Consider the following 24,780-nt stretch of genomic DNA (forward strand, 5'->3'; position numbering starts at 1 on the left):
TGGAAGACAAATTAAACGCCTCCAGATTGAGTTATCAGATGTTGGCCACAATTTATTTAATACATTTCATGATTTATAAGCGTTCAACATCCAGTCACATTTGCACCCAAACAATATATACATCAGTCCACACTACCTGATCTGTCTGTAGGGAAGCATCGGTATGGGCATATACCCGGTTGAAGCCACTAGCAATTGCATTGACAACTTACATTCTTATGGCAACCGGCTCCCTTGGCCTTGGTACGTAGAGTATAGGACGCCCCATTTCAAAACTTTAACACCAGAAAGAAAAAAAGATCTTGAAAAGTGCAAGAAAGTACCAGTTACAAAAGTGCAAGAAAGTAGAATTAGATAGACTATCATGGCACATGATTCTGCCAAGATTGTAGTGTAAACTTAAATGTGTGTGGATGTTTAAAATCACACGTACTTAAATAGCGGACGAACTAATTTAATATTTTTGTAGAATATTAAGAACTAAATAATTAAAATTTAGTTATTATTTTTAGTTATTTTTCATCTTTATAGGACAACACATGTATCATAGTAGGGCTTGGCTGGCCTGATATAAGGGTTGAGTGCAACTTATTTACATTGACTATTTAATATTTTGTGGACACAGACAATCCATCTATTTTTCGTTTTTTTCGTAGAGATTCATTAGAAATACAAATAAACAATAGAAACAAATAAATAAGGAAGCACCAGAAAATAGTAAAGAAGGCAAAGCAATTCGAAAGAGACAATTGGAAAATAAAAACGTGGGGGTGAGAGACCCCAAAGCTTGACTGTCCCTTCCCTCGTTGGGCACTTCTAGTTCTCTTTCTTCTCCAAAGGCCATTTTTTCTATTCCTTTTTCTTCATTAGTCTTTCCTTTTTTTGGCTACACATAACCAAAAAGTATTTGCTGTTTATGCCTTTAAGAGTAGATACCCGAGAAGAATTATGCAGACTACAGTATACGTATTTTATTTATTTTTGTATTACTATTTACAGAACTAATAATGGCTAAGAAATATCAGAAATTTTAACCGTCAAATGTACATGGTAGGATATTTCCTGTGATAATGGTAGTAATCTTTACCAAATCAATGGAATTTCACACTAAAATTCACCATCATAATACAAAAATGAAATGATTGTTGAAAAACTAGTTAATTCTTAACAATCCAAATTATTTATCGTCGACACCAGACTTTCAGATATGGGATACTTAACTGACTGATACATACTCTAAGAGCAAGAGACGACTCTCTAGCTCTGATTTTCTCATTTTATTCGTCGTTTTGCGTATTCATTGCATTAATACAAATATACTAACAAAAATATACTAACAAAACAACTTCGTTGTGACTTAGCCAACAACTTTTTTTTTTGCAAAAGGATTTCTTATTTTAATGCATAAAAAAATGATAGAAGCGTAGGCTAGTGTTATAAGGCAAAGACTAGTAGAAACAACTTCGTTGTGACTTAGCCACCACTTTGAAGCTTACACAATGTGTATGTTTTTGGTTCACACGAAAAAGAGGCGACTAAAACGTCTATGGATATTTTCTGAAAGTAACTCATCTCTTAACCCTACCAACATCAACTGTGTATAACAGACACGACAACCAAATAAAAATATGAATACCGAAACAAATAAACGAGACTGTTCAACGTAAAATACATCTATCAACATGTATCAACGGGATATTATATAAACATGTGATAGTATTTATACAAGTTGCTACTTACTAGTGTCTCATTAAACATTATCAATGTATTCACTGAGTATAAGAGACAAATATCCTCAGATCGGGTATTATAATGGATCCTTAATAATATAAGATAGATGGTTAATTCCACTTATCACCAATTGGTTTTAGATTGAAAACCATCGAGATTACATGGTATCAGAGCCCGATCCAAACAATCCAATTCGATCTATCATCGATCTAGCCCAAATCGGCCAATCGATTTTTATCCAAATATTTTGATATGACGTTTAAAGAACCATCAAGAACAGAGGATCTTTAGTCTCATATTAGATAGATGGACTACTTCACTTATCACCAGTTGTTTTAGATTGGAAACCAGATGAGATCAACTCGGACCAGCTATATAGATGATTCGTTCGCAATTATATCGGGACAGAAGGGTTAGGTCAGTTGTGGATAATAAACGAATATTCGCATATAACAAGAGAATAAAATTAATTTTAAAAATATTGATAAACCTTTCTTATTCCACGTGCTCGCCAGTTTTATCCCACTTTTGTTCTGTCTACTGTGGCTCTTATCAGGTGTGGTTGATACTACACGACAGACCCATGCGCCTAGAACTTGACGTGACCTCTTACGCCAAGTCATATTCAATGTACATGAGAACTACGTTACGTGTTATTGCCACGTCGATAATTACTGATAGAATATATTATCCATCGACACATTAGATCTATCTTTATTACTTCTCTACCTTTGGATCTTACTCTTGAATGTGATCGACGGTTATTACAATTAACACCTTATCTGCATCCCTATCACACCCGATAATTGCTTGTAACGTTTGTGATTTTTCTTCACAATGTTCATTTTCCGCGTAAATTGTTTATTCTTCGTAAAATCTGGACTATTTTGGCTTTAATTTGTTTGTTTTATCTCACGTTTATTTTATAATTTTAGATGAGAAAATTCTAAATTAATGAATTATTATTCATTCTCTCGGAAAATCTCGATTATAAATTGACACGTGGCTTTTTATCATTTAAATTTTATCGAGTCCGCACAAAAGACGGCCACCGACGGCGTTATCGAAACCGATAGCACGACACATGACAGTGTTAACGGCGGGAGAAGACGGCATCAAGTTGGTGGTGCGTTTGTATGAACCAAGCCACCGCGTCTGCATGTAACGGTTTTTCCTCCACGGCGGAAGCGTGAGGCCACGGCTCCTAAGCGATATCCTCGCCGCATCGCAAACTAGCCGCAATATCCGCTTCAGATCATCCCCTCGCCCGACAAAAATCGCTGGAAGTGATTGGAGAACACGCGCGTACTGTGCCGTCGGTCTAGCGATCATGAACTGCGACTTGAAATCTGTATCGACGATGTAACGTACGGTCTGAGATGACGTGGCGGCGGGTGAGTAAACCACGTCGATAAACTCGTGGTTACCGGCAGTAAGACCTCCGACGGAGGATTTCCATTTGGTTTTGCAGATCGCCGCATTGTGTCCTAGCTCTCTAAGAAGAGACATGAGCTTACGTCGCAAAACGGCACGCTGTTCTTGATCAGATCCTAGAAAAGAAGGCGACAGCATTTCCATCGCTTTGGCCACGTGGAACAACACCATTCTTCCGTAGTTGTTTCTCTTAGAGAGTTTCTTAATATGTTAGCAATATCGTTGGCATAGTCTGGTAGGTCGGCACGTTCCGATTCCGAGTCAGAAGCTGATGAGTCTGATTCATCAGAGTCATTATCACACCAGCGTGACTCGTCACGAGCGGTGTTATTGACTTCATCTTCCAAGAACCCTTTGACCAGTTCGGAGAGACAAGGGGAATCATCGTCGTACTCTTCGTCGCCGGTGTTCGCTGCCGCTGCTCTGAAACTGCATCCAACGAGACGAGCCCTAGCCTCCTCAGCTAGTGGATCGGTAACACGTTTTGCTCTCGAGAGACTCATTTCTTACTAAACCCTAAACTCTCTTGGTTTTCTCAGAGTTTTTATAAAGAAGTCGAGTTTTTATAAAAGAAGAAAACTCTACTTTCGAGAACATAAAATGCGTGAAGAGAGAGAGGGAGATGAGTTGGGCTCCGAATATTCGTAGAAGCCAACGTTATTTATATTAGTTTTTTTGATAGAGAATAATAAAAAATAATCAAATGCAATGAGCAGACACGTAATGGTGGATAAAGGTAGAACCGGAGGATATACCACTTCTTGGTTAGTAAGCATCACGACTTTTGGCCCGATGAGTTAGGCAAAGGTTGGCATATCCCAACGGGTAACAAGTATCTAGGGTTTATTCTCATTCTTAGCTTTAGTGTTTACTGTTTTTGTTATTATTATTTTTAACGTTCTTCGGTGAAATTTCAAACCTATATGCGGAAACTTTATTATTGTGTCCATGTCATACAATTTTTCCTGTAAAAATCTATGCATACTACCCATATAGTTTGCACGTAATTCGTTTTTCGCTAGTGATGAAGGGTTTGATTAGTATTTAACATTTTTGTGGCGTTCAGCTTAAGAAGATGATACTTTTGAAGGAAAAGCATCTTTGTCAGGTTGGCCAATTATAGAAGATGGATATCATTAACTATTGTATAATCAATGTTCGTTTAATAATCGGATACGTACGCAGTACGCTTGGTCTTTAACGTTTACTGAATACGCCTTCTGGCTATGGGTTTTTTATGCTACTGCAGTATAGCAAGAGTTTCTAATGTATTTTACATCCACACGTCACAATTTGTTCATTAGGTATGGATACTTTGTAATTAATATAATCATCGACATTTATTGACAAAAACACCAATTAAAAATCCTAATTAAAAGTAAACAAAACTTTATGTAAGTATATATGTAGAAGCAACAACTTCATGACCCATGCTACGCCTTATTCGATCTGACTGAGAAAAGGAAAAAGAAATCAAATCAAATCTTGTCTGATTTGGTTTTTTAAAATAGTGCATATATGCTTACTTTTTTTCAATATGTTTACTTCAACTTCCAGTTGACCAGAAAAAAATCTCAAATTTATGAAATATCAGGAAGTTATATATTAAGATAAAATTATAAGAGACTGAGCTTTGGATATATCTATTTTATATGGTTTCCATGTCTACCACTATAAATATTTTGATGTTAAAACATTGACATTCTGAAATTTTCTAAGTTTGTTTAGATTTCATTTTCCAGTCCATGATGAAAAAAGTAAATGATGATGTGTGATAAAACTATAAGTTTGTCGCTTCAAAAACTATACAAACAAATTGGATGATATGAAAGAGGAATTATCCAGAACAAAAGAAAATTGAGGAAATGAGGACGCGTGACAACAAGAAAAATGTGAGTATGATTATGGTAGGGCATAAAGATGTCTAGAGATAGTTGATTGAGAAAGGAAGCGTAGGGCCAAGCAAAGAGCCTTTTACATTTGTCTCCCTTATCCTGTTTTTCTTCATCTGATCCATTTATCTGGCTCTTCGTGAAAGGGAAAGTTGTAGCAAGTTACTAGCTAGCAAAGTCTTCGTAATTTTGATTATTTAATAAACGGAGAAGCTAGTTCAAGCCAAAGCATAATTAATTATCCGAAATCAACTAAAGCGCGCGCTCTTTATTGGTGGATATGAACAATAATTAAATACTCCACGGTATTAGGAAACAAACAATTTCCTATTTGAGGTTAATTAAGAGTTAATAGTTATAAAAATAAAGGCATTATAAGCATGCATCAAAGAGCACAAATTAAACAGTCCGACTCATTTCGGATTGTGAACTTGTGTCGATATCTTTTACACCGTGACTGCTGTTAGAGTATTTGTTCTGTTAGTCTCGGTCATTAACGTCGTCCATGACATTTCTCTTTAATACGAATTGAACAGTTGGAACAACATGGAGCTCAAACCAGCAAAGTGTAACAAGAGAAATCCAATGTTAACTCATTGATGTATTAAAAGATTTTTCCAAGGATGAAGGTTTCAAAACATAGTTAGAATGCTGAGTAACATTAAGGTTTTCATTTTAGTCTTTGGAGATTATAGGAGGTCCAGATATATAAAATGAAGTTTTAGGACTTCCAATATAAACAATTATGTCCTGAAGAGGTTTAAAACATGGACACAAGAAACCATTCTCTTTAAATTGTTACTAGGCTACCACACCCACCGAGATATATGCAGTTCAACGAGACTATATAGATAAAACAGCTTTTATTTAATTTACCTGAAGAAAAAGTTGGAATTTGGGAGGTGTGAAGAGTTCTCTATATGAGGCAAAGAACAAGTGACAAACATTATTTTTTTGTAAGTACAAGAACGTGACAAGTGGTTTTGGGTCTGTTTCTGCTTGTTGTCTCATGCAGGTTGCGATATAATATCATTTTTAAGATGAATATCAATATTATTTGAATGCGAAGAGTCAAGGAATTTTCGTTCTTAATGTCATAAGTCCTATTTTTAATAGGGATCGTATTCTGCTAGTTTTAGCATCACATATTAGGGACTAATATTTAACACAGAGACACAAAAACTCTTCTACAGGTCTATATATTATCCTATCGAAAGCATAGTTTCTAAATCGTGGTGTTTATAATTTTTGGGTCAACATCGTATTGTTTATAGTGTAATATAAAAAGTACCATTGCAACAAACAAACAAAATGCTTGTTGACAAAAACCTTGCCTATAGATTGAGCGATCTTTTAGTAATTAAACGATGTTTTCTAAGAACCTCAACATTTGAACAAAACTAATATTTAGCTCTTATAGCATATCTACAACATATCCAGCGGTTATTAATTTATTATTCATAATGCGGCATTGTTTGAAGATTTTTGCTATTGTTATCCAATCATGTAAATATTATATCATTAGGTCATGGGTGAAAAACACACTAACACTATGATGACGAACACTATGATGATTACAACTATTATACTAGGATATTGTTTTTTTTCTCTGATCCATGATATTTTGCGGGCTATGATCCAGCTGACTAATCTTCGGAGGTTTGACCATTAGCGCCAATCATATCTGATTGCTCACAAAAAAAGTTAGATATCCATACTAAATAGCTACACACGGGTAATAAGGTAATAGATTCGAATCCACCACCTTTAGGATCAGTGCAGGACACCACTAACCCGTGGTTTAGGATATTGTTTTCTCTACTGTATGTGTATATGATCATGATGAGTAGGTGATTTTATCTCATTATAAATAACGATCCAGTCTAAAACATATGAATGGATTGTTATTACTTGTAGAGCATGCAATCACGAATGACTCGATCAGCGACGATAGTTCTCTTTCGATACACGAATTTTACATGCTATAACAAAACAGCTATTAAACCACACGATAATCATTAGTATTACATGCTATACATTAACAAAGAACAATTTACGTATAAAATGTTGGAGTTTCCAATAAACTGCGTCTATAATCTTAGAAGACATAATGCAATATGGGAATCAAAACGTACATTTGGTATATAAAAATGGGAGAATTGGCAAAATATTCCTAAGTCAGGCCCATATTAGAGAAATGCCCATGATTATATATAACTCAAAAAGAAATAACATTTTGGTACTGTGCGGACGAAAATGCCTCTCATTTATTGAATACAGGTCAGACTGCAGAAAATGTGTGTGTCAGACCGCAGAGAAGACGTGTGTCAGACTGTAGAGATGGACGGCGGGACAGACGATGAGTTGTTGGATAAAGCAGCGAAGATCAAATCGAGATTACGTTATCGATAAAATATTCTATAACAGCTAATATGTTGTGTTATATATCAAATATATATATTAACGGTTAACAAATAATGTATCCAATAACAACTTATTAATCAACACTATGTATCAATCTATTTGTCAGTTAACAAATTAAATATAAAAAATCTACAAGCTCACGAGTTATTTATTCAATCATTTATCATCTACACAAATTATGTATCAATGAACATCAAGTCTCTTTTAATATCATACAAACCAATTATCAATTATTTGGTATCATATATAATGTATCAGCTAACAATATATGTACCAAGTAACAAATCCGTTAACGGATAACAACCAACTTATCATGTAACTTATTAATTCACAGACATGTATCAATCCGTTTGTGAGCTAATAAACCAAGTATCAGCTAAACAAATCATGTACCAGTTAACGTAAAGACTTTTGTAACATCATATTAAACAGTTATGAATTCGGTATCAAACTATGTGTCAGATACTAAAACATGTAAGAAATCATTTATCATATAAAAATTGTATCAGATAAAAAATATGATAGTTATGAATGCTTCGGTATCAAACTATGTGTCAGATAAAACAATTATAAATTCTTCAGTATCAAACTATATGTCAGATACCAAAACATGTAAGAAATCATTTATCATACAAAATTTGTATCAGGTAACAAATAATATATCAGATAACAACATATTAATCAAGACCATGTATCAATTCATTTGTCAGCTAATAAAACTAAATATAAAAAATGTATAAGCTCACAAGTTATTTATTCAATTATTTATCATCTACACAAACTATGTATCAATGAACATCAAGTCTCTTGTAATATCGTACAAACCAATTATCAATTATTTGGTATCATATAATGTATCAGCTAAATACATATACCAAGTAACAAATCGGTTAACGGATAACAACCAACTTATCATGTAACTTATTAGTTCACAGACATGTATCAAATCTGTTTGTGAGCTAATAAACCAAATATCAGCTAAACAAATCATGTATTAGTTAACGTGAAGATTTTTATAACATCATGTTAAACAGTTATGAATTCTTTTGGTATCAAACTATGTGTCAGATAACCAACTATGAATTTGACTATTAAGGTTGTTACAAATTTTGTTAGTGAGTTAACAGACTGTGTTATTTGTTACGCATTATGTTAACGTTGAATACTACTTATTAACATGTAACAAGTTATGTTATCGAGATAATCAAATATAACTGACCGAAGTTAGTAAAATAGATGAAAAAGTTGATAATCAGAAGTAGTCAAATATTTGAAACCATGAATCTAGTTAGTAAGTGATGAGAGATGAAAGAAAGAAAAGGAAAGAAGATGGAGGAAAATAAAGAAAGAAGATGAAAAATAAAAAGAAAAGACAAAAGAGAACTAAAAGAGAATGAACATTATCCAACATATATAATAATGAATCTGACACATGACAGAGCACTGCAGCCCTAAAAGAGTAGCCTGCAGGGCTACTAGACGTAGGCTGACGCGTGGCAGAAGGGTAAAATCGTCCAACAAAAAGGTTTATGAGATTAAGGGTAGATTGTATATTAGGGGTTGGTTTAGGTGCATTTTTACCAATTTCTCTATAAAAATATCAAACATTTGATCAACCACACTGAGTTAAGGTGTTTTTACAACTATAATATATGCTTGGTCCGTGTATTTTCTTTGAAGCTATGTTTCTGATTCCTGAATAATGTAAAATATTTGATGTTGTTTCTGATGTGTTTGATTTAAATTACTTGTGAATTGTGATGATAATAACTTAACAACTTATCAACAACTTTTACGAGGACAGACCCGTTTAAATTATCAACTGTGGATGGATGGAACCCGTTAATTAATGGGCTTAGAAGTTGAAGGCCTAGCTGATTACAAGACCTGCAAGCAACATATTTCCTTCTATTTTTTTTCTGAACGAGGCAATATATTTTATTTTGTAATTTCATTTTCCATTCAAAATAAAATAAATTTATAATGAAGTTGAGTTACTTCAACACAATTTTTATTTTAGAGTAAAAATAGAATAATAAATTAAAAATATATATATGTTTAATGTATCGAATAAGTCATTTTTGTTTTTTTTTGTCATCTGTGGATTGTTATTAATCACCAAAGATATCCAAAGTTCAGAATACAACATCATCCCATCACCAAAAAAAATGGAATGCTCAACAAAAGACAACAATCTGATAGTCTTCGGAAGCATAAGCCGGACATACCCGGAGCCATAAGCCGTATAATCCCAGAATCAGTTAAAACATAACTAAAAAAGAAGTACTTAGTTATTCACCAAATCCACGACAACTTTGAATAGTTCATGTTTACTCTATTATAAAATAGAAAATAAAGAGTAAGCTAAAGTATTTTTCAAATCCAAGTTCTATTTTAAAATAAATTATGGAGCGATATTGGAGATATTCTTAATGCCCCTATTTGCTAAACTATCAAAGCGTTTGGTGGTAAAGGAGGTACAGCTGTACTGTCTGCTATCCGGATTCGAGTTTTGGTCACAACGGATTTAATATCCCTTTCGTTAGGGCGCTGAATTTTTTATTGGAAAGATAGTTGAGAATGTGGCTGCACAGATACCAGAATTATAAAAAAAACAAAAAATGAGTGATGTGTATATTATATGTTTTTATTTTTTTCTTCATATTTTATGAACTTTCTAATAACATTGATTCAAGTAAATCGATTCTCTTCGGTTCAACGATTTTAAATCAAACTAGAAGACGGTTAAAAGGTAAACCATCTAATCGGCCATTAGAAAATGAATGCTTCATAAAAGGTAAAATGTAGGTTTAACATAAGGCGGTGGTTGCTATTAGTTTGGTACAAAGATTGTGAGTTCATCACCTTCAGTCTATAAGGCCAGAATGAAAAAGTTTTTTTTTTTTTTTGTAACTTGCTTACTTAAATTTAAAAAGAAACCGAAAATGTTTTACAAGCCCAATAGCTTTAGTTAGACCCAACCCTTAGTAAGTACTGAATCACATAAAGAGTCCACTACAGCCTAAGATAGAGAGAATAGTAAAAAGAAACCCAAGAGGTCTTTAGTTGATGTGTTTCCTCGGTGATCACGAAAGATCGAGAGAGGCTCAGAAGAACAGAGGAAGAGGCGAAGATGGTCAAGCAAATCGCACCCAGTTCTGCATCATTGTGGAAGATCGAGTTGGATTTTCGGTCCTGAAACTTTGTAGTTTGTTTCTCATCTGCACATCCACCAGTTTGAAGATCTGATCATGGGAGCGAAAGGTGTTCGAGTGGAGTCTGCCATTCCTCTCATGCCAAAGCCAGCACATCGTCGATTGCCAAGCGAGGATAGTCAGTTTACGTTGCGTTACCGGTGGAGGAAGAGATAGCATCTGATTGACCGTGTCTGTCCAATCACGTTGCGGCATCAACTGTAAGCGATTCGCCACTCTACTCCATAGATCATGACTGTAATTGTACTCAAAGTAGATGTGATTTCTTGATTCTTGTGCTGCATTACAGAGTAAGCATCGATCATCCACTTGAATTCCCCAGCGACGTAAACGGTCTCTTGTAGGAATTCTATCCTGGATTACCAGCCACACATGGAATGCTTGTCGTGGAATAGCTGTGGAGAACCATACAGCAGTGCTCCAAGGAACATCTGGTTTTGGTTCCCTAAGGTAGTCATACATGATACCAGTTTTGAAGCTCTCTGACCTCTGTCCATTTATCTCCCAAACGTAGTAGTCCTGATTAGGCTGGAGCTATATTGTGGTGATGTAGGCGTAGAAAGAGAGTTGTTGTTCAGAGCGTGCAGGAGGAAGCCACCAGACTCCATTCCTACAAAGCGATGCAACTGTAGCAGTACGAGGGATTCCCAAACCAGAACGAAAATCTGACAAGTATGCATTCAGATCACCAAACGGTGACCAATTGTCACTCCAGAACCGGGCCGATTCTCCATTCTGCAGCATCAACTTTAACAGAGGGAAGACCGTCTGCTTAAGCTTTAGCAATTTGTTGACAAGTCACGAGTAAGAATGAAAAAGTTTTGCTTCCAGTATTCTGTTCAAATTGCGTTTCAAGTTGAGAAGAGGTAATGCTTGTAAACTTACACTAGTACTAATGTTATAAAACAAATAGTCAAATTGTTGTATGTGTGAATGTAGTTAAGAAATTGGATGTGTTTTATATATAAGTTGCCTTTATGAAACACGAAGAGGTCTAATAACTCTACAATATTAAGAGACAAAAAATAACGGGACATCTTAAATATATATTAGATGATCGTCAATAATCTGAGATTATGTGCCAATCTAGACCTGAAGACTTTACTATACATTTCAATCTATGGGTCTGTATATAAAAATATCAACTACCTAACTACCTTGACAATGAAATTTGTACGATTAATTCATGGACTTCTTAAGCTATACGATTCAGAAACAATTATTCTAGTTGGGAGAGAAAGAGTCCTGTTTCCAAAAAAATATTAGTTTTTTCGGTCAACTACTTAAATATATAATCCTGTGTTATTCTTTGAAGACTTTCCCTAAGTTCGTTTTAATCTATGAATCTTGAAAGTTTCTCCATGTCTTTCTATTTTATATTAGTAAGTGGATCAATCATAGACCTTTACTGCGTAAGAAAGGGAGAGTAATTCTGATATAAATTTCCTAGAAACTTCAAGATTATTTTTAGAAACAAATTGCATCTGACGTTTCGCCATGTCTTTCTAATATCTGCAATTTTTTTTTCAAACCCAAATTAAAATTTATGTATGATGAATAACTACTTAGAAATTAGAATAAAGCCATTGACATGTACAATAATCACGTACTGACTAAGGAAGCACGAAGCTGAAACTGGATTACCTATTTTGAAATGGAATTCTTTAGAATGATCAATTCCATTAATTCTATAAAAAAAATATTAGCTACTGTGAATGGAATGGAATGAAATGTTCATTCCATCAATTTAAAAAAAAATTAAACAAATTAAATACAAAACAAATCATTCCATAACAATTTTGCTAAGGAATAAATGGAATAGATCTATTCCATTTTTTCTATTGTATACCGTTCATCGTATTCCATTTCTCTCTATTCTATTTATTCTTTTTCTTATTCACACGGCAGTATCAGATAGTTTTTCTTAAAACCTAATATAGAAAGGAATATTTAAAAGTACTTCACTTCTTTATATATTTGGCCACTTCTCCCGTTAACCCGACAATCAATCTTTCTCTTATTCACAACCCGAAACTCTTCCATGGATAGTTGTCTCTCTAAACACGCGGCGCTCCCCTTACTCCCGTCCCGTTCGAGGAGACTGAGCGGCGATAGAAGATTATTGGTTCTTCCTGCGATGCGCAAGGTCCAGTATCGATCTTTAGTCATGGTTGCCGCTGCGGGTAACAACCAGTGCGAGCCTGGAAGCAGCTTTAACGCGCCGCTTAAACCTCGAACGTCGCAGGGAAGGTTTCTGAGAGGTCTGTTGATAAACAAGCGTCACCTCTTTCACTACGCCGCTGCTGATGAGCTCAGGTTGCTGGCAGAGAACCGTGAAGCTGCTTTGGCTCGTATGTCTCTCAGCTTTGGTTCCGATGAAGCTTCTCTACACAGGTCCGTCAAACTTTAACTTATTCTAATTATTATAGGAAAATAAAAAAAATTACAATAATATTTATAAATTATAAGTATTACTTGTAAAGCAAGTTTTGTTTTTAGTGTTTAATAAGGTTGGTTTCCCTACTTAATCTCTTCTCATGTGTTCTTAAAATTTCTTTAAGTTTTCTTGTGAAATACTTCTTGGAGTGGCCTATTCAGTCAGCGTTGATTTACTTAGTCAGTTTCAACACTGCTGGTTCTGGAGCTCTTTGTGAACCTTTACTTGCAACTCAAGAATCTAATACTTTGTTTGTTGATGGTTTGTTTTCTGCCTGCTAACCCTAATTCCATGATTTTTTATATGTCGTTGTTGGCAGAAGAATAGCTCAGCACAAGGAACGTTACTGCAAAACAGCAGTCCAAGAAATAATATACATGCTAATAGTCTATAAATACTCTGAGATAAGGGTCCCTCTGGCTCCAAAGCTCTCTAGATGCATCCACAATGGAAGACTCGAGATATGGCCTAAGAAAGACCGGGAGCTGGAGTCAATCCACAGCTGCGATGCCCTTGAACTCATCAAAGAACACGTAGACGCGGTCACCGGATTACGTGTCAATTCACGCGTGACTGAAAAAACACAGATACAGAAGCTTCATCTCAGGAAGGTATACGTTGCCTCGATCTTGTGTGGTTACTTCTTGAAATCCGCTTCCCTCAGACACCAACTCGAGTGTTCCTTACCGGATCTCCATGGAATTGGATATCTTAAAGGTTCTGTCACTGGATCTTCTTTGACAATGAGGATTGCACATGTGGCCACCAAGGAGCACCTGAGGCATTACATCACAAGGTTCGACACCGAGACAATGCAGAGATGTGCAAAACCAAGGACAGAGGAAGCAAGGAATCTGATAAAGAAGCAATGTTTGGCTCTTTTTGGTATGGAGGAAAGCGATGAGATCATCGTGACATCGTATTCGAGTCTGAAGCGGTTGGTTCTGGAAGCTGTGGCGTTTGGGACGTTTTTGTGGGACACGGAGTTGTATGTAGATAATACATATAAGCTCAATGAGAATGCAGAAGCGCAAGAAAATAGAAGTATATGAACCAGTTCGGTTAAAAGAAAAGCTTCATGATCCTTTGGTTGGTGTTATATGCAGGGAAGAAGTTTCTGCAGAATCTTTCAGGCGATGCTTTTAGTGTATACTGTATAGACGAATAAGAATGTGGCGGTTAAGGAAACAAGGGCTGCAAATGGTTGTTTATAGAAAGAATATACCTCATGAATATAAGAAACTTATATTTATGGAATGAAAACATTGGATATTTGGATGATGAATAGTATATGTTGAACTTATTAATGGAATAATGACTTACATTTATTTAATTCCATCAATGTACGTTTAGGATTTATATAAAATAAAATTTTATAAATAATTTTTCTTTCATTCGTAAAACAGAAGATGTAAAATTATATTTAAAAGGTTTTCATTATAAACTGTTAACTATTTTATGGACTCCTATGGAAGGATGTATTCCCAAAAAGAGTTATACGACAAAATTTTTTTTCTTCCATTTTGTATTATATTTTTGTTCAACATTTGGTTGTACTCAAAAGAATAGAAAAAGGGAATTTTGTTTTGTCTCTTTTGTTAGTCGGGACTCCAATGCAGCTGCTGATCTTCTCGCTAAGTCGGCACTCCATTTGTCTATCCCGGATTTGTATTGAACTCTCGGTTTAGAAATATAATTCAGTTCGTCGCAAAAAAAAAGGGAATTTTATATGTTTAATTGTCAACACTTTTTATATTCAAAACATGAACGTAAAGAAGATACTAAAATATAATTTTTATCGCACGTATTTATTTTTGAAAATATTGTACTAAGATCAACAATTTTTTACCATGTACTCTTGAAACAAAAAAATTAGAATCTCTTGAACTAAAACGTACAATAAAATATTTATAAATTAATAAAAATACAGTTAAAATATTTCGTAAATTTAATTATATAGTTATATATAAAATAATAATTTAATTTCAAATTTTAAATTGAATTACACTAATTTATTAAATATAAACGTCATTATAGAATGTAGTTATTATAGTTATACTAAAGAGTTTTTTTTTTTTTGAAAATAGCTTTTTTTAGAAAGGCTTTCGCCTTGGGCTTCTATCTTTGCGGCCCAAATGCTAAGACCTATTAAACCCCCAATACTCACTATCTGGTCTTCTTGTTCAATTCCCTCTCTCTCTCGCTCGCCGGAATATTCCCTCTCTACTTCATCTCGCCACCGTCACATTTTCACCGGTAAGCACAACCACTTCTCTTTTCCTTACCACTGGAGGCATTCGATCTCTCTCATGCCGCCGAATCGCGTTTAATTAGGGTTTATGGAAGAATCTAACGCCTCTTAGTTTCGATTTAGGGTTAAGTAAAGATGCCAGACGTACAATCTATGGTGCTGGAGTTTGTTAACAAGCTCAGGAAACGGTATAATCATTATTTTTCTGTAATTTCGTAAAACCCCTTTTTGTTAATTTAAGAGAGTTTTTTTTTCTGATTTGATTCAATACAGTAAGATCGAGGGCTCACAGGCTACAGCGAGATGCACTGTAGAGTTGCTTAGGTCAGTGATCTCTCATCATCGAGTGCCTCACCACGCGAACCAAGCTTCGGCTCTTATCGATGCTGTGAAAGCCGTCGGTGCGCAGCTGGTCGCTGCAAATCCCGTTGGTATGTTTTCTTTTCTTCCCCATCCTGTTGAAGTTTTTGTCTTTATGAATATGAATCAAAGGAATGATTTTTTTTTTGTAGAGCTTGCGGTGGGGAATGTAGTGAGGCGGGTTTTGCATATCATAAGGGAGGAGGATCTGTCTCTCGCTACAGCAGCTGTGGCTGGGTTGGACTTGCTTGACGCGAGTGATGACGATGAGGATGTTAATGGGAAAGGGATTGGGTATCCTGCGATGTCTGCGGCGGTTGTTGCTGCTGCTGCTAGGAGTACGTTGCGTCCTCCTTCTTTGCAGACGCTTCTTGAGGGAACTCCTGAGTCTGCTACTGTTCCGTACACTTCTTCTTCTGGTGCTGATTCCGAAAGTAAAAGTAAATGTACCTTTATCCATTCCTTTACAAATGCTAATTTTTATGGGTTAGAAAATCAAGCTGCCTGATTTAGTTATGTCTCTTGATAAGCCAGTTATGGTAGGAATATAATAAAGTTAATGTACATACTCTCTTAGACAACTGATACTCATTGTTTTCTTCGGGAATTATCTGATAGCAGGTGCCAGATGTTATGTAGCAGATTTACGTATTAAGGAATCTGGTTTTGCTTTGGGATCCTTTAGGCTTGTGAAAGTGTAGGGAACTGTAGACAGTTTTAGATTACGGGTTCTGGTAGGTTTAGTTGCTCGCTTCCTCTGTGAATTTGTGTTACTGAGTTACAGAGATAAAGACAGTCAATTTCTGTTCTTAACATTCTGGTTTTGGGAGGTTTATCTCGGTTGATTAAAACTATCTTTGGATGAATCATAGGCCAATTTTTTTTTCTGGCAGCTACAATGCTTACATTTCTTGTCGATAGTAATGGTCTGATGTACTTTTTTAGCTGCCGACAAGAGTTCAATAACTAGGAAGCTGAAGCATGATGTTATAGAAGGAGTCAATCAACTAATCCACGAGATTGCTGGCTGTCATGAGCAGATCGCTGAGCAAGCTATAGAGCATATACATCAAAAGTACTTAAACGTCTTTATACCATTAATTTTCTTCAACATGCAATAGATGGGGGACCATAATACTCGTTTGTTAATATGTTTCCTTGATGACAACCTTTTTTTATTTTAAATATCAGTGAGGTGATCCTAACCCTGGGTAGCTCAAGAACAGTACTCGAGTTTCTATGTGCTGCGAAAGAGAAGAAAAGATCATTTCGTGTATTTGTTGCCGAAGGTGCTCCAAGGTTTGGTGACTCCTTTTTCCTATGTCTCATCATTACCATTTCTTGCCCATTTAAACCAGGTGGCTCGTATTTATCCCCTTTCCTTTCAATTCTAGGTATCAGGGCCATCTATTAGCAAAAGATTTGGTAGCTAGAGGTCTGCAGACCACTGTGATCACTGACTCTGCAGTGTTTGCTATGATATCTCGAGTGAATATGGTACGTACATGTTCAATCGTACCCAAATCTATTTTTTTTCTTGTCTCTGTCTTCTAAAAATAGATCTCAAATGATGTGATAATACACAGGTTATAATCGGAGCTCATGCAGTGATGGCTAATGGTGGGGTTATAGGACCTGTTGGAGTCAACATGGCTGCCCTGGCAGCAAAAAAGCACGCAGTCCCATTTGTGGTTCTAGCCGGTAGTCACAAGGTTTGGTTTCAAGTTGATTATTTTGTTCAAACCAGTGAATACTCTCATAAACCTTAAAAACTGACTTAGAGGTTTTTTTATGTAATGAACAGCTATGTCCACTGTATCCTCACAATCCGGAGGTATTACTAAACGAGCTGAGGTCTCCTTCTGAACTGTTGGATTTTGGCGAATTCTCTGATTGCCTTGATTTTGGATCCGGTTCCGGGTCTCCCCTTCTTCAAGTTGTCAATCCAACCTTCGATTACGTCCCACCAAGCCTCGTCAGTCTCTTTATAACCGACACGTAAGTCTCACTAAAATATCCTTGGGTTTCTTCCAGTTACTCTATTCTTAGATTGGCTCACAATCATTAACATGTTGCTACTTTTGTTTTGGTTAACAGGGGAGGACACATCCCATCTTACATGTACCGTCTTATCGCTGACTACTACTCTGCCGATGATTTGGTCATGTAGCAATCAATAAAGAACAAGTTGTATGGTCATTTAGACCATACAACACTCACTTGGTTGGGGTCATTCACAAAGTGGAAGGAAAGATACATGTACATTGCACAAAACAGTTGCTGAATGGGTAGTGAATGAGAAAAGAGAAACTTATCTTTCGCGTCTGTGAAACTGGTCTGACCAAGTGTATTTTTTGCCGTGTTCTACTTATACTTCTGCTCAATCTCAAACTCTTAATGGTGTTTAACTTTCCGTCAACACTAACATTTTCTTTCATTCTCTTCTACTCTTCTGTATTATTAATTAAGGGTTTGGGAGCTATCACTTGGTTTAGTCCGGTCCAATTTCAATTTTTCTCATAACCGGTTCCGTGAGTGATAAAAACCCTAAACAGGTAGTTAAAGCAGTTATTTTTAACGGCTTCTTCAATTTGTACATGCTGATACACAATTACACATCAGAACCTCTCGAAAGATCTCAGCTTTAGCTCGCCATGCTCTTCACGCTCTCTTAAATCCCTAGTCTCCCACATGAACCCACACACCGCTTCCCAAGTAATCTCCACACATCTGCGTCCGTTTCTTCACATGGGTCTGCAACTGCAAGCACTCCTCCTACTGCTTCCACCCATACCAAAAACCCACCTTTTAAAACTAATCGTCTCCTCCGGTCTCTACCAAATCGCACACACACAGCGTCACCTTCGCGCTTATCAGAGAGTTCACCATCCGCGAGATAGAGATGCTGCACTGCAGACGAAACTGATGACTTGAGAGACGAGAGGTTGAACTACCCTTGCTACAGCTCGCTTCTCATGTCTTTAGCGAAGCTCGATTTAGGGTTCTTGGCTTGTTTGATGAGATGGTTGGTAAAGGGGGTTACAAGGCGAGTGTTCATACCTATACCGTTTTGATTGATGGGTTCGGTTGAGGAGGCTAATGGGGGTTTTTCGGACGGGGTATACCCTAGCGTGGTGACTTACAATGCTTTGATAAATGGTTACTGCAAAGGTGGAAGGATCGTTCCGGCTTTTGAAGTGCTTGCCGTGATGGAGAAGAAGGGTTGTAGACCTAATGTGACGACTTTTAATGAGCTTATGTAAGGGTTGTGTAGAGTTGGGAGACCGTTTAAGGCCGTGCGTTTGTTGAAGAGGATGGTTGATGATGGTTTGTCGCCTGATGTTGTGAGTTATTACGTTTTGATCGATGGGGTGTGTAGAGAAGGGTTTTTGAATGTGGCGTACAAGCTTCTTGGTTCCATGAGTTCTTTTGACCTTGAGCCTGATTGTGTAACGTTCACTGCTATGATTGATGGTTTGTGCAAACGAGGGAATGTTGATGTAGCGAATGCGTTCTTGGTTTTGATGGTGAGAAAAGGGATTAACTTAGATGAAGTTACGTGTACAGTTCTTATTGATGGGTTCTGTAAACTCGTGATGCGTTGTTTATACTAGAGACATTGGGTAAGATGAGACTATTGACAACTCCTCACTCACTGAACGTGTTTCTCGATGTGCTGAGTAAAAGCTATAAAGTGAAAGAAGAGTTAGCGATGCTTGGGAAGATTAATAAGCTTGGTTTAGTTCCTTCTGTGGTGACTTACACAACACTAGTCGACCGGTTGGTTCCGTCAGGTGATGTCAGCGGTTCATTGAGGATGCTAGAAGCGATGAAGTTGAGTGGTTGTTAGACTCGAGGAAGCAGAGAAGCTTCTCGCTACTATGCAAGATTTAGGAGTCTCGCCGAACCATGTTACTTATACCGGAAAGGTGTTGATTATTCAGATGATGCGTGTATCAGCAAGCTAATATCTATGGTTGAACAGCTAGGGCGGGTCAACACGCGGATTATACGATTTCGTGGTGACACGGCTATGCAAAGAAGGAAGAATAGATGGGTCCAACGAACTAATCCAGACTATGCTCAAGAGAGGTGTTTATAGTGAGAAGGCAATAGACACCGTCATAGAATCTTACTGTTACAGGAAGGAACACAGCAAGTGTGTGGAGCTGATCACATTTGTTCTTGGAAACGGGTTCGTCCCTAGTTTCAAATCCTTTTTTTTAGTGATTTAAGGTTTGAAGAAGGAAGGAGAGACCGAGCAGGCACGTGAGCTGGTGATGGAGCTTCTAAGCTCAAATGAGGTTGTAGAGAAGAATAGAATGTTGGATTATGTTAAGGGTCTTATGGAAGGGGAAAAAGCTGGTGACTGCGGTGAAGTTATTGATATGATTGATCAATTGCATTGCAAAGAAAGACCCATCTTCTAAGTTCCACTTTTAGATTTTTGTATAGCCATTTTTGGAAATTTTCTTGAAATATTTATTTTTTCTGTTTCCCGTGTTAAGAGAACTGATTTCATTCTCTTTTTGTCAATGATAACTGATGTTGGGCTATGCCCAAATATCACTTAAAAAGCCCAAAAAGCCCATTCTTGTGTATTTTCTCATTATAAGTAACTTTTTGTCAGGTTCAGACCAAAGTTTCTGCTTTCTTGGTTGGGGTGGGACTTTATAGAGAGAGAGTCTTCTTCTTGTTCAAGAACAGACCCATATATACAAATAATACCCGTGATTTTTTTCTTTTAAAAAGAGAGAACATTACAGATATATACAGAAAGAGAAGGTATATATATATACACATACCCATATGCTAACACATGGAGATTTATAGAGAGAGAGAGGAGAGATGTTTCTCACTTTCTTCGTTGTATTTCATCTTCTCTCTCTCTTCTTCTGAGATCTTTTAATCGCTCTCTGCTGTCTTGTGTATATGATTTTCAAATTAATTCAAATAAAAATTAAAACAGTTTCAAAGACAGAACACCGTTGATTTTTGTATTTTCCGACAAGATGAAAAACCTCTATTTCTAAAAGTGAAGTTTTGTGTGTTTTGTCTGAAAATTTTGATCCGCTCTGCTAATTTAAAGTCTTTTGCTATCTGGGTTTCCTTAAAGGTTTCACCTTTCTTACTTTTTCACCTGCGCCAATTGCACTTGGCAATCGTCAAGGCTGCTGATTTTTGGTCCGATTGGTTTTATTTGCTTAGGGTTTGATTGGATCGCAACCCTAATTTTTGGCCTTTTTTAACTAATTAGGATCGTCTGATCGAAAGTGTTTCTATCTGATTTGGGTGGAATTGGGTTTCTTCTTCACATTGAATAAAGAGAGGCCAACTTTGTTGGCGGCTCTGCTGATAAAAGGTGCTTTTGAGCTGCTCAACTCCTTAATCTGAGCTTAAATCTGTAAATGATACCGATTTCTACTGATGGCTTTGGCAGGTTAACGAGGAATCTCCCTCGCGGTTCCACGGTGGTCACTTTCGAGTTAGGATTTGGAAGTGGTTTTATTAGAAAGTTTTGGAGCTTTTCTAAGTGGTTTTTATCTGATATGGTGGGCTGGATCGTAGTCTCTGATCTGGTCAGGTGCTGGGATAAAGGATCTAGAAAGTAAAGAAAAAAAGTGGTTGAAAGTATACCACTTTACGGAACACTTGAGGGAGAAGTGTGTCATGTCTCGTTGCTTCCCATTTCCACCTCCAGGATATGAGAAGAAGATTAGAACCGATGAAGCAGACTCTTTAATAAAGGTTACCCTCATAGGATCTACTCTCCTTTGAAATCGTGCTCTTTTCTGGTGTTTCTAAGATTGTATGTGTGATTTTGTTGGAGAGTGACTAGTGTACTTAGGTTATAATACATGTCTTGCCTTGCCCCCTAGGTTCTTAGAAATTGATGAAGAAAACTTACCACGAGACTTTGACTCTCTAATGAATATTTTAAGCGAATGGAGGAGGGTGGTGAATGGCCTGAGTTCATGAGATTCTTTTGTGTGGTCTCCGAGATTTTTTCAGAATTTATCTTTTAAATGTAGCTAATGGGTGTTGAAAGACTTAAACTACCTAATATTAAAGAACCATAAACTCCAATGAATTGGCAAAGATTTTTCAACTTCTTTTAAATAAAAGTAGTAGCTTCTGGTCTGCATTTATCATTCTTATGGATTACATTTTTTGGATACTTGGCTAACTTAGAATGCTAAGGTGCTGACATATAGAAGTGAATATATGGTTTTGGATGTTAGATAATATGAATTATTGGTGTAGGGGTTTTGCCTATTTGACCTGAAGTTTACCCTCAAGTAATAATATACTAGTATTATCACTTGTAGGAATATGAGGATTCCTAGGAATATTTGATTGTGTAGCATCTTGAAAAACTACTGGAATTGTAATAAGATATGGTAAGGAGCTTAAGAATTAGAGTAAAGCTAATAATGTTATCTGACTAGCCTAGGTATGTACTGAAGGTAGTTAATACTATGTATGCTTTTTTTGGCATCTTATGCCTTTCTTTTAGATCATCACTTACTTATATATGTGTGATCTTTTTCTCTCCTGGGATTGAACTGCAGGAAAAGCAAAAGAAAGAAAAGAAGCACAAAAAGGAGAAGAAGGATAAAGAAAAGAAAGAAGGAAAAGACACAAGCAAAGACAAACATAAGGAACGGAAGGAGAAAAAAGACAGACATAAAGATAGGAAAGACAAAGACCGGAATAAAGAAAAGAGCACAACTTCGGAGGGCAAAAAAGCTGTTGGTGTTCTACCTAACACAGGGGACAGAGAGAAGCTTGTTGTATCAAACACCTTGCATAGCAATGGTAATGGAGAGTCTAAGTTTATACAAGACCTGGCAAGAAGGCTTAGAGATGAAGAAGAAGCTACAGAGAGTCAAAGTGTGGGAAAGATCAGGAATGATGATGATGAAAGAAGAATCAACAGCACCCGTAGCAGCTTTGCAATGGAGAAAAGGCCTGAAAATGCGGTTCAACTATCATCTTGCACTGTTAAACCATTGGAGAAGAAAGATCAGGCAAAGAAAATGGAACTAGAAGAGAATAATCGACGTAGGGAAAGAGTGAGTATGGCTGCTGATATGCCACTGGATAGTGAAGGGATAAAGAAAAGTGAACCGAAGTACACAACACATAGAAGTAGTAAAGGGGAGGAAACAGAGGCTGGTCAGGGCAAACCAAGAGATGTAGAGGAAGGGAGCAAATTAAAAGAGAGAGATGTAGATACTAGGAACTTTAGAGTGCAACAAAACCTTTCAAGGGAGAGCGTCAAAAATCTTACTTCAGTGGGAGTTCTTGGCAAACGGAAAGATCTTGACACAAATGGATTCTTGTATGGTGAGTTCTGGCATGATCCAACTCTTTTGTTTAATGTATATTTATATTTAGTAGTGGGTTCTTACCGTATACAATCATTGGCATTTTGATTTGTCTGCAGTATGTTTATTTCTTGTGCCACTATCGTTTGTCTCTTAGTCTGTTTTTTTAATTGATATGCAGAGAATGGATCTAGGCCAAAGAAGATACAGAGGCCAGTTGCTTCTCCAGTATCAACCGTGGAAAACGGAAGAAAGTTGGAAGGATGCCAAACTCCTCTAAAACCTGTTACTGAGTTGCAAGAAGCAATGCGTAATCCAGAGGCCAAGGAGCATAGAGTTAACGGTTTCATCAAGTCTCAAGACCCCAAAAGCCATCCAAAGATAACTTCTGTGAAAGCGAAGGAAAACGGTGAAGCATCAGCGAAAAAGCGACCTCACTCTGACTTAAAGTATTTGGATCAGATACTGAATGTACCAGAAAAGGAGGAATTGCATGAGGTTGATGAAAGTGAAGAGCAAGAGTGGCTTTTTGGTCAGACTGGTGTGAAATTGTCAAAGAAGCCAAAAACAGATTCTACTTCTTCATTGGATGAGTCTCTGCAAGTCTGGAACAAGGCTCTTAGTATAGACTCTGCTGACATTGTAGCTCTTCCTTATGTTGTTCCATTCTAGTTTGACGAAATTATGATGTTCACTCACTTCAACCAAGGAGAAAGTTCCTCAGATCGCATTGGACTGGCGTCTGCTCGGTGCAGATGAAAGGTAGATGCTGAGGTATGATTGGTTTGGCTTCATGAGAAGAGAAAGCTTCCGTGCTAAAACAAGTTCATCCGTGATCCTTGGAAATGAGATTTGAGACATTTGATTCAGTTTTGGTTCTGCTGTGTTAATCATCAGTTGATGGGATTAGCAATTGAAGTTGTATATTAGAGAGGATATAGCAAAACAGAGGAGAGATCTTCCACTAATACATTACATTTTGTAGACTTTGTTTCCCCTTTTTGTGGGAGTCAAAAACTATTATTCTTGGAATGCAAACAATTCTTCATCTCATTTGTTTACATAATGCTTCTTTCTCAAAAGAGAATGTCTCTTGAGAGTTTAATGAACAAATGTATTAAGACAATCAGTCAGCAACAGATTGTGACACTAAAGATTGTGTTTCAAATTGATATGCTTTCAAAGTTTGGAGACCTAGATAGAAGCGTGTATGATATAAAATAGAAAGAGAAAAAAAAAAACAACAAACAAACAAGTGAACACTCTCAAATAGGGGAGCTTGGATCCGCCTTACAAAGCAGTTGTTGTCGTATGGATCTTGTCTAGAAACGCTGCTCTTGCAGAACTGTCATTACAAAACTGACCCAAAACTGCAATAGTCGCAGTGCTGCTTCCAAACTTCTCAATCCCTCTAGAGATCATGCAAGTATGCCCTGCTTCCGCTACCACTATCACATCCCCACCAACAAGAGGTGATAGCTTCTCAGCTATCTGCCGAGTCATCCTCTCTTGCACTTGAAGCTTGAAACCAAAAAAGTGCACAATAGACTTCACAAGTGAGCTTGCAATAGCGTTGGAGTTGGAACCTTCAGCACAATAGTAACCAACATGAACAACTCCGTAGAAAGGAAGCAGATGATGCTCACACATTGACCAGAAGGGCAAGTTTAGCTCACAGTGCAGCCTCTTCTTCTTCTCTCTGATC

At 36.7% G+C, this 24,780-nt stretch overlaps 4 protein-coding genes and 1 pseudogene across 7 annotated transcripts; 4 read left to right on the forward strand and 1 right to left on the reverse strand.

The window, feature by feature from the left end:
- Window positions 1–2,725: 2,725 nt before the first annotated feature.
- Window positions 2,726–3,685, reverse strand: LOC130497051 (uncharacterized; annotated as a pseudogene).
- A 9,009-nt stretch (window positions 3,686–12,694) lies between these two features.
- On the forward strand, window positions 12,695–14,475 carry LOC130496009 (UV-B-induced protein At3g17800, chloroplastic-like). Its single transcript, XM_056987731.1, has 2 exons — window positions 12,695–13,090; window positions 13,453–14,475. The coding sequence occupies exons 1-2, from the start codon at window positions 12,738–12,740 to the stop codon at window positions 14,183–14,185; spliced, it is 1,086 nt and encodes a 361-aa protein (XP_056843711.1). The 5' UTR covers window positions 12,695–12,737; the 3' UTR covers window positions 14,186–14,475.
- Window positions 14,476–15,315: 840 nt separating this feature from the next.
- LOC108811357 (uncharacterized) lies at window positions 15,316–18,226 on the forward strand. Of its 2 annotated transcripts, none has more exons than XM_018583404.2 (10): window positions 15,316–15,389; window positions 15,508–15,572; window positions 15,658–15,815; window positions 15,897–16,190; window positions 16,690–16,819; window positions 16,936–17,043; window positions 17,139–17,241; window positions 17,331–17,456; window positions 17,549–17,742; window positions 17,842–18,226. In XM_018583404.2, the coding sequence occupies exons 2-10, from the start codon at window positions 15,520–15,522 to the stop codon at window positions 17,912–17,914; spliced, it is 1,239 nt and encodes a 412-aa protein (XP_018438906.1). In that variant the 5' UTR covers window positions 15,316–15,389; window positions 15,508–15,519; the 3' UTR covers window positions 17,915–18,226. The 2 variants fall into 2 exon arrangements, with proteins under 2 accessions (XP_018438906.1, XP_018438907.1); XM_018583405.2 differs by having other exon boundaries at window positions 15,897–16,184.
- A 595-nt stretch (window positions 18,227–18,821) lies between these two features.
- On the forward strand, window positions 18,822–20,174 carry LOC108807536 (pentatricopeptide repeat-containing protein At3g07290, mitochondrial-like). The gene is made up of 4 exons (XM_056989383.1): window positions 18,822–19,003; window positions 19,124–19,271; window positions 19,361–19,589; window positions 19,981–20,174. The coding sequence occupies exons 1-4, from the start codon at window positions 18,822–18,824 to the stop codon at window positions 20,172–20,174; spliced, it is 753 nt and encodes a 250-aa protein (XP_056845363.1).
- Window positions 20,175–20,387: 213 nt separating this feature from the next.
- Window positions 20,388–24,128, forward strand: LOC108811355 (uncharacterized). 3 transcript variants are annotated; one of them, XM_018583400.2, is made up of 5 exons: window positions 20,388–20,529; window positions 21,002–21,106; window positions 21,185–21,492; window positions 22,317–23,094; window positions 23,257–24,128. In XM_018583400.2, the coding sequence occupies exons 3-5, from the start codon at window positions 21,415–21,417 to the stop codon at window positions 23,745–23,747; spliced, it is 1,347 nt and encodes a 448-aa protein (XP_018438902.1). In that variant the 5' UTR covers window positions 20,388–20,529; window positions 21,002–21,106; window positions 21,185–21,414; the 3' UTR covers window positions 23,748–24,128. The 3 variants fall into 3 exon arrangements, with proteins under 3 accessions (XP_018438902.1, XP_056844732.1, XP_018438901.1); XM_056988752.1 differs by having other exon boundaries at window positions 20,396–20,613; XM_018583399.2 differs by having other exon boundaries at window positions 20,396–21,106.
- Window positions 24,129–24,780: the final 652 nt, after the last annotated feature.

This window comes from Raphanus sativus, chromosome 6, assembly GCF_000801105.2.
Source record: "Raphanus sativus cultivar WK10039 chromosome 6, ASM80110v3, whole genome shotgun sequence".
Taxonomy (NCBI): Eukaryota; Viridiplantae; Streptophyta; class Magnoliopsida; order Brassicales; family Brassicaceae; genus Raphanus; species Raphanus sativus.